Source organism: Vipera ursinii (assembly GCF_947247035.1).
Source record: "Vipera ursinii genome assembly, chromosome: 1".
Classification (NCBI taxonomy): Eukaryota; Metazoa; Chordata; class Lepidosauria; order Squamata; family Viperidae; genus Vipera; species Vipera ursinii.
Window position 1 is genome coordinate 74,012,781 of NC_139512.1, and position 18,131 is coordinate 74,030,911.

The following is an 18,131-nucleotide window of genomic DNA, read 5'->3' on the forward strand; positions in this document are numbered from 1 at the left end:
CTGGATGGAGGGAAGTTGACGCCGGCCGCACCTGAACAGAGTCCATGGACAGCAGCAAGAAAGAAAAGAAAAAAAAATAACTTGACTATTGACTTCAAGCTGTTTTTCTCTTCCTAGTGCAGAATTATAGACACAATTCTATACTTGACAATCTGGCACCAATACTCAACAAGCAGACAAAAAAGTAATATGGCCTTGACATTTTAGTATACATATTCAAAGCACATCAACAAAATCAGGTATATGTTCCATTTTACAAGTTACAAGCTAAAAACTAGAAGAACATTATTAGCAACATTCAGGGCCAGGGCAATTCATTGCACACATCAATCACAAGTTGCAATAGCTGGCTGGCAGCCAAGATCAGTCTTTAATAGTGGCTATGTTTGGGCTGGTCATCCAAAATTGCAGATATAACTCCCTGCTTGCGTCAGGCGAGCCGATGATTAGAACCCAGCCAACATCTGTCTTTAAGTTAAATAAGCAGTTATTTTTTCCCATTTGATCTTCTCACTCTATTCTTTGCTAATAGCAGCCTAGATAGAACTAGCTCCTCTTATTTTTCTGGCTTTGCTGAAAAAGAATACTAAGAACCAAGCTTATTGCAATTTACAAAAGAAGTTACAAGATTTAAAGTTCTCAAAACTCTCAAAACAGTGTAAACAAAGTATAAGGCAATGCTGTCAAGCCATGAGATTCTGTTCCCAACCTGAAGCTTTTGGAGCAACTATTTCAAGCTTGGAATCTCTTGCACATTGAAAAAGCGTATATATGCTGGCAGATGGCAAGCATCTCACTCATGACTTCCCATATTCCACAGTAACAGACACTGAAATCCCGGGAAGGCTTTTTCTGATTAATGTTCTGAGTAATGGTGGCTGCATCATTATAGCTATAATTCAGAATGACACACAGTCCCGACAGTCCAGTTCTATGATATAGGTTCCCAACTTTCTACCTATAGATGCTCCTGACAGCTTTTCATTTTGATGTGTGAAAACATAAATCAAAATAGTGTGTGTGAATACACTTGTGAATGATGGAATGGTTACGAAGCCTTGAAGATCTTCTCACCCATTCATTACCAGGAGTTTTTGCTCTCCCAAACAGAAGCTCAGCTCACCACTCATTATATGCTCATTTTCCTTTAACTCCTTTCATTGTCTCTCCCCTCCTTTATTCCCCCACACATCCCCGCCTGGAACCCATCAGCCTCTCCCACAAAGCCAATGATTGACAGGCTGTCTTAGCAACAGCAATAGCCAATAGCACTTAGACACAAACACACTCACACACACACACACACACACACACACACATATATATATATCTTCATAGTGCTTCACAGCCCTGTCTAAGCAGTTTACAGAGTCAGCATATTGCCCCCAACAACCTGGGTCCTCATTTTACCAACCTCAGAAGGATGTAAGGCTAAGTCAACCTTGAGCCAGCAGAATCGAACTCCAGGCAGTCAGCAGAATTAGCCTGCAGTACTGCATTCTAACTCTTGCGCCAACACCCAATTAGCAATTCGTTTCACTTTATAGATCATATTTTTTTCAATTTCACAACCAATCTGAAAGCTCAATTTCTCCCATGCATGAGATAAGCAAAAACTTCACATCGAGTTTTATTTACTTTTTTATTATATATATATATATATATATATAAATACATAATTGGGCAGAGAGATGGCAAATGTATCCATTCACCTCACTCTCCCCTTCTCACTGTTGCTTCCCATCTCCTTTCTTCTCTCCTGGTTCTATCTTCAAGGTCTGGGGAGCCTGGCGATAGGCGGGGAAAGCCTCCCAAGGACTGTTCAGATCAAATTTGCGGAACTCTTGAGCCAATTCCAACGGCTCTGCGACTACTCGCTTCACCTCATCGTCATATCTGACCTAATAATGGAGAAATAATGTTAAAATGAAGTGTGTGTGTGTGTGTGGGGGGAATAGACTATCCAGGGTGGTTACAAGAGGCATTTGAATTTTTTTTGCAAGTCATTTTTCCCTTCAGACGTGCAGTGGATTGTTATTCAATACTAAAATGTCATCTTTGCCAATAAAACCTCCCGCCACTGTCTTTTAAGGGGATGCTACTCCAGACCTTCATTCTTGATCCTGTTTCACAAGCCCACCAATGAATGCTCATTTGTAACCTCAATCAAAAGTGGAGTATGACTAGAACCTGTGCAAGCACATAGAAAATCTGGTTTTTCAAGGCAATTTGTCTTGAAACTATTTCCTAATTGGCCAATCACAGCTGTATACTTCCAATAGCTACCAGACAACAGCAACAGAAGAAGACTGTCATCTCCTTTGTATATCTGTGAGCTTCTTGAATGCCTCTGGGTGGCCTCTGCAATGCAGGATCAGATGGGCTCCTCTTTGTTTATAACAATTAGGACTGAACAGGTACAGAAGACCAGGAGCCAGCAGCTCAGTGCAGTGTTCAGGAAGATGAAGGAAGCTGATGAGACGGACTGATTTGCTCAAAGTTCCTTTGGGAAATGATTTCACGGTTGCATTTTATACCCTGAATTTGCCTGCAAGATGTTTGTTATACGGGTGATGACAGAGTCTATATATGGGGAAGGCCACTTTCTCCTCAAATCCAGTTTGCTGGCTCTGCTTTTGAGTAGAGAATTGGTGAAGGAAGAGGCCCTCTCTGGCGGTGCAAATATTGCTGTGACCATTCAGCCACCTCCAACCCAGATGGACAATGACGGATGCCAGAATTCATCAAATATTATACACTTCCCACTCCTGGATTAGCCATATCTTGATTGTTCTCCTATCTCCCTCACAACAGCCCGGTTTTCTATTCCTCAAAATAAAAAAGTCCTATCATGGATGCTCGGTCTGTTGTGAAATGACTTTGTAATTCTTTATGTAATTCATACCTCCACGTATCCAGAAAGGGGAAAATCTTTCCTGAAAGGATGACCTTCAAAACCATAATCTGTAAGGATTCGCCTCAGATCTGGGTGGTTGGCAAAGAATACTCCAAACATATCCCAGACCTAGAAAAACAGAAATGAGGTAAGTGAACAGCTCAGTATATGTTGACTTTACAGACTGCAGTTGATTAGTCTGATTTCTCTAACCTGGATTATGATTTCCCAAACATGAAATATTAGCTACTCATTGCTAGGAATGTAGGCAGCTAATAGAACCAACTGGAACTTAAATTAACAAATGCTTGAGAATTAGGAAAGTATCAGTCGTTGTATTTATTTATCAAATTTATATAGCTGCCCTTCTCATCAGAAGTTACTCTAGACAGTGTACAACAGAAGCACTGATTTAACATTTGTTGAAGTAAATCACCAGGGGTGAGCACAAAATGGGGAAAATATTTTGTTTTGAAACTGGAACAAACCAGATCAGCCAGTTTGGAAAAAAACAAAATCCAGAAAATACATTACCTGCTATAGGTATCAGATGAAACAAAATCTAGATGGCTTGCATAGGCCAAGGCTGCCGGGTGTCACCCCCTTCATTCAGCAACTCCTGACATCGTGTATCTCACTGATCTGCTTCACCCCCTCCCATCTTCCCAGCAGCTTGTATTCCTTCCTCGGAATGGGCCAACTCGCCACGGCCAACTCACCATGGCCAACTCACCGCCATGAGACAACTTGCTGCCGGACATTTCAACAATTCAATTTAATTATTTAAAATCATTTAAAAAAATGTTTTAATTTTTGTCATTCACATTTCATCTTGTCCTTCCTTTGGCATCCTTTCTTCAACGATTCTATTCTACAATTTCTGTGATATTAGTGTAACTCTTGTCCCGCGGCAAGTTGTCCTGCAGCGAGTTGGCCATGGTGAGTTGGCTACAGCAAGTTGGCCGTGGTGAGTTGTCATAGACCGTCCCTTCCTTGCCCTCAACTGATGCTGCCAGGGTCCCAGCATGGGTCCACTTTCCCTTTTCTTCTTTTCTCTGAGACACAGATGTCCTTCCCTATCCTCCACTATGCCAACGTTTCTGCCTAGAACAGAGCACCCCCACTTTATTCCACTCATATAAATAGGCCACCCCAAACCAACTATTCCATGTACCACATTGTTTGCCCATGGAACAATTTGTGCATTCTACTATAGAAAGCCAGGTTAGTATAGTGGTGAAGATGCTGGCCCAGAAAAGAAAGGCATGAAAGCCAGCTGAGGGACTTTGGAACAGCACAATCCACCTTATAGCATTGTAGGGAAAACAGGAAGCAGGAGTATTATGTTATGTTCACTGCCTTGAATTATATATAAAATAAGGTGGGGAAAAATATAATACTAATCCATTTAAATCATCCTACAATATTGGCAAAATAGTGTGTAAACCACGAAAGCAAAAGTAGCTTTGCTTTCAACAAATAATCTGCAAAAAAGAAAGGATGATGTCTCCAATATAAAATTTGGTAATTTACAAGCAGACTCTCTATTAGCCAAGAACCAACCCCAAATACATATGTCAGATGCAACTGGATCAACTTCTCTTGATGAAAATCAAAATTCAAATGGATCTTTAGTGTCAATCAGAAGGTCGGCAGTTTGGCGGGTCGAATCCCGAGTGCCGCGTAACAGAGTGAGCGCCTGTTACTCGTCCCAGCTTCTGCCAACCTAGCAGTTCGAAAGCATGTAAAAATGCAAGTAGAAAAATAGGGACCACTATGGTGGGAAGGTAACAGCGTTCCGTGCGCCTCTGGCGTCTAGTCATGCTGGCCACATGACCACGGAGACGTCCTCGGACAAACGCTGGCTCTTCGGCTTTGAAACGGAGATGAGCACCGGCCCCTAGAGTCGGAAACGACTAGCACGCATGTGCAGGGGAACCTTTACCTTTATTCCAGCTTGATATATTAAAGAATTCTAAAAGTTAGTTTTATATTTAAAAAGTGGACCATTTCAAAAGGTCAGGTTCAAACTGAAGGGAAATATTTGAAAATGAATAGAATCTAAGTGTGAGTTAAAAACATTTTATGTTTGTCTTTTTTCCTAACCCCTTATATTAAACAGTTTTGCAAAATATGCATTATACATAAACACTATCATCTATTCTTGTCACGTGCTTTTTAAAGGTTTCCCTGCATAACATGACAATTTCTTGATCTCCAAAACAATAAACGCAAATCCTGCACATCTGGAATGACTTACAGTCATTAAATATGGCCCATCACAAGTCATTTTGGCATGCCATTCACCTATGATGCTATAGTTTCCTTTTGCAACAGTAACAGAGATTGGCTCTGTAATATGAAAAGATGGTGCTTATTTGAATTAACCAATTTGCTTTTGGCTTGAATCAACATAAAACTATTTTCCCCATTTGGTATACTCTTCATTCACCCCAAATCTTACCATTAAGATAACATCTGCTTATCAAAACAGAAAAAAAAAGGATTTTGGAAGATCAAAGTTCTCCTCTGTATTTATATGAAGATTTTAGATTGCATTTCTGATATACAATCAGCATCACTGAGAAGGTATTCCACAGTATAGAAGCACTAGTACAGTGATGGCGAACCTTTTAGACACCGAGTGCCCCAAAACCGCCCCACCCCCGCAGGGCCACCTACCGCCTCCACAGCCCACCGCAGATCGCCCAGGCGGCCTTACAGCACCATGGCGGCCAAGCCCTCTGCCCGCGCCCCACAGCATCATCTGTGCACAATGGGGTGCGAGGGCAGAGTCTTGTCCCTTCTGCCCGTCTGCCATGTCCTTGGCTGTGCTGCTGTGTGTGGGCCACGCTTGGGGGCTATTCTCCACAGGGGGGGCTGCTGGTAAAGAGGGGGCCATGGGGGAAGGCGGAGCTGGGACAACAGTGCACGTGCCCACAGAGAGGGCTCTGAGTGCCGCCTCTGGCACACATGCCACAAGTTCACCACCACTGCACTAGTACATTCCTTGGAATAAGAACATTAGCATGTGTGGAAAAAAATGGAAGAAATGAAATTCATCACTTCCTAAAATAATTACAGGTTATCTAGACTGCAAGAGTCAGAATGGCTGAGCTGCAAATAAGGAAAAATATCACTGAAGCCAAGCTATTTGGGCTTTAAACAATGTTGATATCAGAAGCTCTACTGTAAGGTGTTCAAAGTCCCTGTGAAGGAGTTGAGCGACAATATAAATTTTCTTGAATAAATACATGAGTAAATATTCTCAGATATGTTAATAAATAGCAATGGAGACAGAAACCAACCCAGTGTTACCATCCCTAAGGCTTACCTCTCTTTCATACCAATTTGCCCCTTCAAATAATGGTACTAGAGACTCAATCGGTGTCAATTCATCAGTATATGTTTTCACACGAATTCGGGAATTATAGCGCAAAGATAAGAAATTGTAGACAATCTATGACAAAAAAAGGAAAAATAGTGAGGTGGAGAGATTTTATACATTGTAAAAAAGAAGAAAAAAAAATAAAGTGATGGATTAAAAGATGCTTGCTCAGCAAACCCATGAGTTAACAAAATGAAAATTGGAATGACAACACTGAAAGGTGGGGCAAAAAAAAAAAAAGACCAAGGGTAAAGGAATAATCTCAACAGAAATAAGATCTGTGCAAATAAGTCAATATTAAATCAATATAAATCAATATTCAATTATTTTTCAGAAACATTTAACAGACACTTAAATTTAACAGTGTCCTGCCTGTGAAATCACTATGAGTTGTTTGAAATTATCCTCCAATTGTCCAGGCTTCACAACAGGTTCACACAGAAAACAACACAAAATTAACCAAAAACATCTTTATCTAGAAGTATATAGGAAACCCTAGATCAGGGGTAGGCAACCTCGGCTCTTTTATGACTCATGGACTTCAACTCCCAGAATTCCTGAGTCAGCTATGCTGACTCAGGAATTCTGGGAGTTGAAGTCCATGAGTCATAAAAGAGCCGAGGTTGCCTACCCCTGCCCTAGATATACAGACATACCCATAGAGAGACAGACACACATATTCATATGCACGCATGACGCAAGGGTCAAATTCTACCCTGATTCCTCTGCGAACCTTGAGCTGACCTTTGTTTGATTTTGAAGCAAACTGTCATCTAATCTTTATTTACAAGCAACTTTATTTGGCTGAGAATCAAGAGTTCTTGTTTCACTAACTTCTGCTTTGACAGCAACAGTTTGATACACACACACATCCAAAATGGGATGGAAGACAGATCTTGCTTCTCTGATATAAGCGTTTTACAAAATGATGTTTTGTAGTGTCTGACAGACTTATTTATTTATTTTATTTATTTATTTTAATTCCATTTATATCCCGCCCTTCTCCGAAGACTCAGGGCAGCTTACAAGCTTAGCAGTTGCCTTCATTCTATGTATATGCCTGCTTATTAGGGCTTTCACACACACCCCAAGCGGCATTATTACAAAGTCAGCTTAATTGCCCCCAACAATCTGGGTCCTCATTTTACCTACCTCGGAAGGATGGAAGGCTGAGTCAACCTTGAGCCTGGTGGGACTCGAACCTGCACTAATTGCAGGCAACTGTCAGGACCCAACTCAATCCACATCTTAGGAAATAAGAACTCTTGGATGCAAGTTTAGTCCAAAAGGAAAATGTTTACTAGGAAGGAATCGATTGTGGGAATACAAGACGGAATCTGAGAAAAGTTACATTTCAATCCTATATAAACCATTCCCATTCCAGTCCCTCCCCTCATCCATTTGGTCAGGCTGTCGTCAGTTGCTAGGTGTCAGGTCCTTTCATGGGAAAGGGAACTCTCCTTGGTTTTATGGTTATTGCTTCCCTTTTTCAGTTGTAAATGAAGACACAAACCAGATCTGTCTGTCCCCCTCCCTTCCCCCGTTAAAACATCCCCTGTTGTTTGAAAATCGCTTTAGTAACCATCCTCTCCCCCCCCCTCGGAGAGATGGCAGAATCCCCAGTAATAGCACGTTGTTCTACCTATACAATTATGAAATGTGATATAAATGGATTCTGACACTTAAGGAGGCATTAGCCCACTGCTCCACGAAGGCTCTTGGCTTTTTTTTTTTAACTTTAGCTGAAAAAAATCCTCAGGCTACTGTAGAATAGGGGTGTCAAACTCGCAACGTCACCAGACATGTTGTGACATATCGCGACTTTTTTGCCATTGCAAATTTGAATTTGGTAATTTTCTTTCATTTGCCTCTCCCTTCTTTAATACAAATACATAAGTCAATGCAGCAAACTCTTACTCTTTCTCCTTCCTTCCTTCTCCTTCCCTCCTTAGCTTTTCTTCACAAATGGGACTGTATGTAAAGTCCTACTACCTTCACAGTTGCTCACTCTCTCCAATAGTCAAAAATTAGATTGTTGCATATGCTATTAAAAAAAAACCCACCCTGATCCGAAGGGGGGAGCAACGGCAGACAAACAAAGGCAGAATGTATAACCAAATATTTAATATAATAAATATTTTAAATATCATTTGGCTAGCAGCGATCATTTACATGATCAGGCAAGGAAAATTATTATTTCCCCTTACTCTAACACTGAAGATAAATTGTTCTGAACCAGTTAAAACTATTTTTAAAGTATCTCTTCATCTCTCTATCTACAACATTTTGCAATGGGCTCTTAGCTATTATTTTTGCTTGCAATATCTTCAAAGAAAGAGAGAAAGTGGCTCAGTTCAGCTTTTAAGAAAGAAGCAAAGGAAACTCGTTGATTTGATTTGAAGGTTAAGATCATCAAATTGCATGATCCCAGAAAGTGAATGATGAATGAATGGTGAATGATCTCTGGAGGGCTCGGGATAGGGGATATTCCTCTGTCCTAGTCCTATTAGATCTCTCGGCGGCTTTCGATACCATCGACCATGGTATCTTGCTGCGGCGTCTCAGGGGATTGGGAGTGGGAGGCACAGTTTTTCAGTGGTTCTCCTCCTATCTCCTGGGACGCTCGCAGTCGGTGTTGGCAGGGGGGCAGAGGTCGACCCCTAGGACTCTCGCTTGTGGAGTTCCTCAGGGGTCGGTCCTCTCGCCCCTCCTGTTCAACATCTATATGAAACCGCTGGGTGAGATCATTCGTGGTTTTGGAGTTGGGTATCATCAATATGCCGATACCCAACTTTTTATTTCAACCCCAAACCACCCCAGTGATGCCCTCGCTGTGATGTCCCGTTGCCTGGAGGCGGTTCGGGTCTGGATGGGGAGGAACAGACTTCAACTCAACCCTGACAAGACTGAGTGGCTGTACATTCCGGCATCCCGGGACATTCAAAATGTTCCATCTCTTTCTATGGGGGGTGAGCTCTTACCCCCCGTGGATAGGGCTCGCAACTTGGGAGTCCTCCTAGATTCACGGCTCACCCTGGAAGATCATATAGTGGCCGTGACTAGGGGGGCTTTCGCCCAGGTTCGCCTGGTGCGCCAGTTGCGACCCTATCTGAACCGGGATGCCCTGTGTACGGTCACTCATGCGCTCGTGACCTCTCGCCTTGACTACTGTAATGCTCTCTACATGGGGCTTCCCTTGAAGACCACTCGGAGGCTCCAACTGGTACAGAATGCGGCCGCGAGAGTTGTCTTGGGAGTTTCCCGGTACTCCCATGTTACACCTTTGCTCCGCGAGCTGCATTGGTTACCAGTTGTCTTTCGGGTGAGGTTCAAGGTTTTGGTTACGATCTTTAAGTCCTTACATGGCATGGGTCCGGGATACCTCAGGGACCACCTGCTGCCGGCATCAACTCCCCTCCGCCCTGTGCGTTCCCACAGAGAAGGCCTCCTCAGGGTGCCGCCAGTCAAGGAATGCCGACTGGTGGCCCCCAGGGGGAGGGCCTTCTCTGTGGGCGCTCCGGCATTATGGAACCAACTGCCGGTGGAGCTCCGGACGGCATCAGACCTCCGAACTTTCCGTCGGGGCCTGAAGACCCACCTATTTGAAATGGCTGGCCTGGCCTGACGGGGGATTATGGGTTTTAATTTGTCGTTTTAGATTTGTATTACTGTTTTTAACTGGGCATGGGTTTAATCTTTTTTAATTTTTGTATTGTCTTTTTTATATATGCCCTGTGAACCGCCCTGAGTCCTTACCAAGGAGAAGGGCGGTATACAAATTAAATAAAATAAAATAAATAAATAAATAAAGAACGTGAATACTATAGCACAAAAAGGACTGGCCCATTCCAACATCTTGACAGTTTTGATGGATAGGAAAAGGATCAGAGTGGCAATGAAAAGATCACCAGGAACTAAAGCAGTTAAATGCCAATGTTATATTTTGAATAAAAAATCAGATACAAAAGAGGATGCCAATTAGCCTTCTTTTCATTCAGGCTAAGGCACACAGCATTTTCAAGACAATGAAACAATGAGCAGAGCAGACGAGGACTCTACCAAAACATTCACCACCAGCCACGGCTGTTTTGAATGGATTCAGTGAAGATTTAATTTCCACAGCACCACTCACACACACACCTCAGGTGAACTGCACCTGCCTTACAGGCTTGCACACTTTCTCTGGGCTTCACCGTGCCTCCCACGTACCAACCTCATGCACCTTCCCCGACCCTCACTTTACCTCTTTTGTATACTCATGCACCACCCTCACACCATCCCTGCACCTCCCTCACACCCTTGCACACCGTTGAATCTTCCCCTTGTACCCTTGAATCTCATGCGCTGCCTAGCACTTTTGAACCCTAAATGGCTGTCAGATTCACCTAAGAAAATTTATACAAGCAAATCATTGCCGAGAAGCTAGTGCTTTTTTTTCTCCAGCTGTAGTCAAATGAAGCTGCTTATAATTCCTCCTGGCGGAGAGAGAAAAACAGCCTTCCCAAGACAACTTTAAACAACCAAGGAACTTTCTTCTAAACTTTACGAAATATATAAGGCTAATAGTTTGTATCATACAAACATGTGGTACATAATGTGAAATATGAGAAATATTTCTGCATGGGTAACAATTTCCATCTATAGAAGGTGAAGAAAGGAGCTTTGTCCCAAAACTTCCTGATAGGATGCCAGTAAACATGAAGCTAGCTCAGGGGTAGGCAACCTCGGCTCTTTTATGACTCATGGACTTCAACTCCCAGAATTCTGGGAGTTGAAGTCCATGAGTCATAAAAGAGCCGAGGTTGCCTACCCCTGAGCTAGGTGGATCATAGGTATGTGAACAAGCAAGAAGAATACTTTCACATTTCCTGAATAGACAAGCTATACAACCAGTAACTACACTTTAACCTTAGTAGCCTTTGTGTTAAAGTTATCATAGAATTCTACATATGCATATACATATTGAAAAGTAGATCTTACTTCGAAACGGTATTGCCGAGTTGGAATATCGACTGCTGTCAGGTCAACTATGTTTCTGAACTGGGCATTTGTGTGATCTTTCAGAAAAGCTATCACAGGAAGGATTCCATCTGGATGAATTAAAATTTCCAGCTCATTGAAACATGTTATCTGGTAAAGAAAGAAACAGTAATATGTTAAAGGGATCAGCTTCTTATGAAAACTGCAATGCTAAGCAGGCTCGTTTAGTACTAATATTTTATTTCAGTCACTGAGAAGCAAAATTTACCATCTTAAAATTAAAGCCACCATCATACCAATAATTTAATCTACTCAGTATAAAAATAAGTAGGGTTTAAAGTGATAGCACATATAAAGAAATGTAATTAAAGCTTTGAAGAAAGGAGTAATTTTAAAGTCAACGATAAATATTCTCTCTCTCTCTCTCTCTCTCTCTCTCTCTCTCTCTCTCTCTGTGTGTGTGTGTGTATGTGTAGTGTGTGTGTGTATATGTGTGTAGTGGGGCTGGCTGAAAGGCTTTGCAGACAGCTGCTGCTGGTTTTGGGCATGGAAGGCGTGGATCCGGCAGAGGAAAGAAAAAGGAAGAAAGAAAGTGGGTGGGGTTGCTGTTGCCATTGTTGGAGAGAGACCAGGTGAAGTGAAAGAGGGATTTGAGGTTTTAGCTGATCCCTTTCTGTGAAGGAGAGGGAAGGAGAGAGTGAGAAGATGGGATTTTACTGCTTTCTTTCGCAGGGGGTGGGGATATGAGGAGGCAAGAGAGAGAGAGTGAGGAGAGAGAAAGTTGCTGGGGTTGCTAAATTCAGATTTTAGCAATAAAGGAAAGTGGCGGAGGGATTTTGACACCGACGAGAGAGACCGGAGACTGCGAGTGATGACAAAAGAGAAGGAGAGGCTGGTCATTACTGCTTTGAAGACTGGCGGCCATCCGAACTTTGATTATTGTTACTTGGGCAAGTCACAGACATCATGGGGAGTTGCCCTTGAGGGCCAAACTGTTACAGCAGAATGCTGACTACCTTCGTTCATGTTCCTATCGCTGCCTGGAGCTGGGGGTTTCCCCACCCCACTTGTTTCCAAACGGTCACTGTGAAATCATTGACTGTTGCTGCTATGACTGCCTGGGGCTGTTAAACACCATCACGCATTGACTATCACGGCTAGGGGCTGGTCATCTTTGTTCCTGAATGCCCCCCCCCTTTGACGACGAGCTTCTGCTAGAAAAGACACTTTAGTAACACCTTGAGGGCGCAGCTGCAGAGCGTGACGGGGGGGGGGAGCGGGGCTGGGAGGGCTTGGGCTTTGGCGGCCTCTGAGGGGGTAACGCTACATATGTATATGTATTATGTAAGTGGTACGTTATTATATCAAACTATAGATAAGGCTAATAATGGCCAAACACAAATACTTGGAACGTATCAGATGACTAATTACTAAAAACTATAGGTATTTCAAACTGAGTATAAATGATATGAGTGAAATACTATGGTGCAGAAATTTAGAAGGGATGACAGAGACTCTAAAGACTGAAGGGGCATTGCCTTAATTACCCCAATGATTCCAGTGCCTAAGAACACAACGACTGGCAAATATATGAAACATACTTCATAAAATAACATTTTTTTTAAAAAAAAGTAAAATTAGCAGTTAACTGCAGCAATAATTGAGATTGGTCATTTTAGGTGGAATTTATACATAATATAGCAACTTTCCTACTTTTAAAGAGACAAAGAGTTATTTTGATCATCTGATAGTGTAAATAGAAATGATACAAAGACCTGGAAATTTAGTTAAAAGAGGGATATTCAGCTGGTAACAAATATCCCTGGAAATCTGACAATAAAGAAGAATATGGGCTATGGTTTCTATCCCACTATGCTGCAGGGACAGTGATTCAAAATAAACTCCTTTATATTCTCTTTACAAAACAGACATGGAAGATGTCAAAACCCTCATAAATTTAGAGGTGCTATATGGTGTAAATATGACGCAGAACCCACCTGGACTTGTTGAACATATTTAGGCAGAATCTCAGCAACATATTCTCCAAAGGCAGATAGCTTTTTCTGAGCTATTTCATCCTTTGGTCTAACTGTGGCTAAAAATAAAATTTAGAATGGTAACTTAGGAAAATAACAGTTTTGCATTTTGCTCTTCTTTTATTAATTTAAAAACAATAAAAATAAAATTAACAAGCTAGGAAAATAATAGCTGTGCCCATAATCTGGCTCACCTAAAGCAACCACATCACTTCAAAAATACTACATAATTGTATGTGCATGCATATAAGCAATAATAATACAGTATATATACTGATCTCCTCTGACACTTTGATGAGTGACCATGAGTGAAAGGAGAACCAGAGCTTACGTAACTTTGCCTGCTACATTTCAAAGGCAAGACAAAGCAGGCACATTGGAAATTACAATATGACATTGGAATATTTTAAGACAAACCCATCCAAATTGACTTATTTTATTACTCATCTCTTCTTGTTAGGCTAGCACACTGGCTATGCTGTGTTTGAGTTATAGTCTGTGAAAAGAAACAGTTCGGTTTACTAGGTCAGGGCTTTTCAACCTTTTCACCCATTGTACCACTTTTAGGATATGGCAACATCCGAGTACCATCAGTCGCCTAGCAAGGTATCAAAAACTTGATGACCAAAAAAAAAAAGAAGGAAAAAAGTGATGACGTACAGGTAGTCCTTGACTTACAACAGTTTGCTTATTGACTGTTCGAAATTACAATGGCACTGAAAAATGTGACCCCCCCAAGCCACAGCCGAGCAAGACACTTGCCTGCCCGCCCAGCGGCACTCTTCCTCCTGTCCGAGGTTTTCATTGTTGTGAGCATTTCTGTTGAGGATTGGCAGCAGGGGTTGGGTGGGAGGGGTGTTGGGTTTTTATTCCCACCCCCCATCTGCTGGGTGGTCGCAGCAGGTTTTGGTCACTTCACATGACCCTGGGACACTGACCGTCATAAATAGGAATCAGCTGCCAAGCATCTGAATGTAAATCACAAGACATTCCATCTGATCGGCGCTTCTTCTGGGCTCAGCAGACGTGCCGGGATCAGCACCGAGCTCCAGCTGGAGCCTGGCGCTGATCCTGGCGCTTCCACTGAGCCCTGACAGACCCGAAGAAGCGCTGATCCTGGCGCCTCCACTGAGCCCTGACAGCCCTGCAGCTCCAGCCGTCTCTCGCTCAGGCTTGTGCAGTGCTACCATCAGTTCAGCTCATCCCCCTCCCCCGTTACCACTTTTCTAGGATGGTCGTGTACCACCTGCCAGGTGCCAATGTACCACAGGTGGTACCTGTACCACTGGTTGAAAAGCCCTGTACTAGGTAACAGGTTTCTGACTGAGTTTTTTCCCTGTCATTACTCAGGGACACTTCAGCTTGCTGTGAATATTTCCTTCAAGGGTGTCAGTCAATAAGTATGACAAATAGATGGGGAAGAAATGGAGGTAGTGACAGATTTTATTTTCCTGGGCTCCAAGATCACTGCAGATGGGGACTGTAGCCAAGAAATTAAAAGGCGCTTGCTCCTGGGGAGGAAAGCCATGGCAAATCTAGACAGCACACTAAAAAGCAGAGACATCACCCTGTCAACAAAAGTGCGTATAGTCAATGCTATGGTCTTCCCAGTTGCAATGTATGGCAGTGAAAGTTGGACCATAAGAAAGGCTGAGTGCCAAAGAATTGAGGCCTTTGAATTATGGTGCTGGAGAAGACTCCTGCGAGTCCCTTGGACTGCAAGGTGATCAAACTGGTCAGTCTTAGAGGAGATCAACCCTGATTGCTCTTTAGAAGGCCAGATCCTGAAGCTAAAACTCAAATACTTTGGCCACCTAATGAGAAGGAAGGACTCACTGGAGAAGAGCCTAATGCTGGGAAAGATCGAGGACAATAGAACGACAGAGAATGAGGTGGCTGGATGGAGTCACAGAAGCAGTAGGCGTGAGCTTAAATGTACTCCAGAAGATGGTAGAGGACAGGAAGGCCTGGAGGAACGTTGTCCATAGGGTCACGATGGGTCGGACACGACTTCGCAGCTAACAACAACAACAACAAGGATAGGGAGACATCTCATAGATGACATGTAGTTTACATGTTTGTGTGTGTGTCAGTAATCTTTTACCACCGCTTAGCGCGTCATTATACAACTAAAGCAAGCTTAAAGTTATTTCAACTATGTTAGGACCAGCGGCCGAGATGAAGTAAGAACTTTATTTTTACCAAATGGATTGGTGCCTGAAACATTCAGCTTTCCACAAAGGTAATGTACTATTTGGGAAGATAACTGTTGTTATCCTCAGTGAGACAAATTTAAAAGGATTTTTACTGTAAATGCTGTTTGTAAATAAGTAACAAAATGCAAACTTATTTATACTATCTGATATAAATTTAAAACAAAAAATCCACATAAACCCAATGTGGGTTTTGCAGGAGATGGGTTCCGGTATGTTACAAGAGTAAGGAGATCCACGTCATGAGAGGCACGCAACCACAGAGAAAGCCTGCCTCCAAGTCCAAGTTCCCTTTACTTATTGGAGAGATGAACCTTGAAAGGTTTCTCAAGTGATGCTCAAGCAGAAATAATCATTTTGAAGGAAAAATAGAATCTCATCAGCAACTTGATGTACTACCATGTAAAACATCAAAAGCAGTATTTCTGAATTCAGTTCAGAAACTTATAAATAATGAGTGCAGCAGTCAAAGAGCAAGTTATGTTGCAAAAAAATTCAATGTGTTCATCAGCAGCTTGGCTGATGCAATCTATACCACCTATACCTTTTCCATCATTTTTAAAAGCTGCTCCATATGGAGTACATTGCAGTAATCTAACCATGTAACCACAGGTCACTGAGACTACTGCTCCATAGTGCAAGTACAGTTGTACCAGCTGAACCTACACAAAGGCTGTCTTAGTCAGAGCCTTCACCCACTGTGCTACTAGGTACTCTAAGTCCAGAAACCTGGAAGGAGCGTGCAACCTCATCCAGAGATCTCACTGAAACCAAACTAGAGCCAATATGTTTCAGTAACTCCTTTGTCCTAGAACAGGGGTGTCAAACTCTCAATGTCATCTGACGTGTCGTGACGTATCTTGACTTTTTTTGCCATTGCCAGCAATGGGGTGGGTGCAGTTTCGCTATCATGCATCTGGCCCATGGGCCGGCAGTTTGATACCCCTATCCTAGAATTTAATCTGAGCACGTTTTATCCCCCTCCCCAATCTTTCATAGCCTGCAGATCTGCATAGCCTGCAATCTTTCATAGCTCAAGATATTTTAATATTTTTTAAAAATGTAATTAACAATACTGAAAAGAACTGCTAAAAAACCAAATAATTACTTTTTTTCTGCTGAGATATTCCAGACAAAAAACCATTAAAACAATCCTAAAAATATTTAAACTCAGCCACAAATTATGACATGCCTTGCATGTAACATAAAGCCTTGAAATGATTGAAAGTCAAATGTACTAACATGAAGGAACTAGTCATTCCATTCTAGGATGACCATATATTGTTGGATTACAAATTCCATAATCCCTACCAAAACAAAAGGAATTATAGTCCAGCAATATCTTAATATTTAGAATTAAGGAAACACTGCAGTGTTAGCAGGATCTTAAGAATGAATTAGATAGAATATTTTGGAATTACCCTAGCGGCTAGCCACTCACAAAATCAATATTCTAGATGCGCTGAAATAGACTAACTGTCCATATTGAAAATGCCAGTTGAATATTAAGTAAATCAGACTTACGCTTAGTTTCAGCAGAATAATTTCCTTCAAACCGAGTCTGTAATAGCACTGCAGGACGCCCAGCAGCTACAAAATTGAAAAAAGTCTATAAAGTCATATATTATTCTTTACCCTAATAAACAAATAATCAGTAATATTTAGCCTATGTAACTTATCACAATTGCTGGAGGTGGACCAAACCTAATTTTCCATTGGCTAATCAACAGGATATCCCTAAAAAGATAATGCTACTGAAAAGACTTTAGAACAACTACTATTAACTAAAGTTTGCTTCATAGTTTAGAGATTCATACACAAAAATATTACGTTGAAATATTGTTCTTATCTAAGAAGTATGTGGGATTCAAGTGAATTTTCTATTAGATATTTCTATAGAGAGATGTTTTAAACTACTAGGCAGCTGTTAAAATTGTTCATTCGGGAAAACAGAATAAAATCACACCCCTCCAATATAGGTTTTCATTTCGGCATGGTAAAAACACACGAACTGTAATTTGTACGTTTATTTGGGATAATTATATTCCAAGCAGTGATAGATTAAAACGGTGGACAAATACAGGTTTCGAAACCCCAGAGCAGAAGAAATTGACAGAACAAGGAAGAGACACTACGGTTAAGTTCACGCTCATAACAGAAAGAAGTGTTTGTTTTCACTACGGTATGTACAGTAACTGGCCATGGCTCCATCTTTACAGAACCAAGGGAATTGTAGTTTTGTTGAGGGAAATACAAAGACTCCGTTAGCGATGCCTGATCTCCGTAGCGAACTACAATACCCGGCAACCCGTGGGAAGGAAGAAAAAAAAAAAAGGACGCCCTCCAGAAATAACAATCGATGCCCTTCTACCAACAGTACTAGCGACCGACATTGCCCCACCAACCAAGAGAAACTTCACCAAATTCCCCCATTAGAGTCAGGCAATTAAGCAAGATCACCTCTTAGCCCGGCTCGGGCTAGCCCTCGAACTGCCGCAAGCATCCCACCGTCTCAGAAGCCCAATTCCCAGTCCAGATTTTCAAGGACTTCAATACTGATCCGTCGTGCGCTTGCGCGGCGTTTGGGGGCTCCTCTGATTGGCCCCACGGAGCGGAAG

General features: G+C 42.0%; 2 protein-coding genes across 2 annotated transcripts in view; both read right to left on the reverse strand.

Moving 5' to 3' along the window:
- Positions 1 to 1,759, reverse strand: part of FAM180B (family with sequence similarity 180 member B) — a 15,518-nt gene extending 13,759 nt beyond the window's left edge. The window contains exon 1 of the mRNA XM_083349044.1: positions 1,676 to 1,759. Within this exon, the coding sequence (XP_083205170.1) occupies positions 1,676 to 1,708 (33 nt within the window). The 5' untranslated portion in view covers positions 1,709 to 1,759. The remainder of the gene's footprint in view (positions 1 to 1,675) is intronic.
- Positions 1,653 to 18,101, reverse strand: NDUFS3 (NADH:ubiquinone oxidoreductase core subunit S3). Its single transcript, XM_083349045.1, has 7 exons — positions 17,974 to 18,101; positions 17,038 to 17,103; positions 13,262 to 13,359; positions 11,265 to 11,414; positions 6,231 to 6,356; positions 2,906 to 3,025; positions 1,653 to 1,901 (listed from the first exon to the last, which is right to left on the reverse strand). Exons 1-7 carry the CDS (start codon positions 18,014 to 18,016, stop codon positions 1,728 to 1,730), a joined length of 777 nt encoding a protein of 258 aa, XP_083205171.1. The 5' UTR covers positions 18,017 to 18,101; the 3' UTR covers positions 1,653 to 1,727.
- Between the last annotated feature and the right edge of the window lie 30 nt (positions 18,102 to 18,131).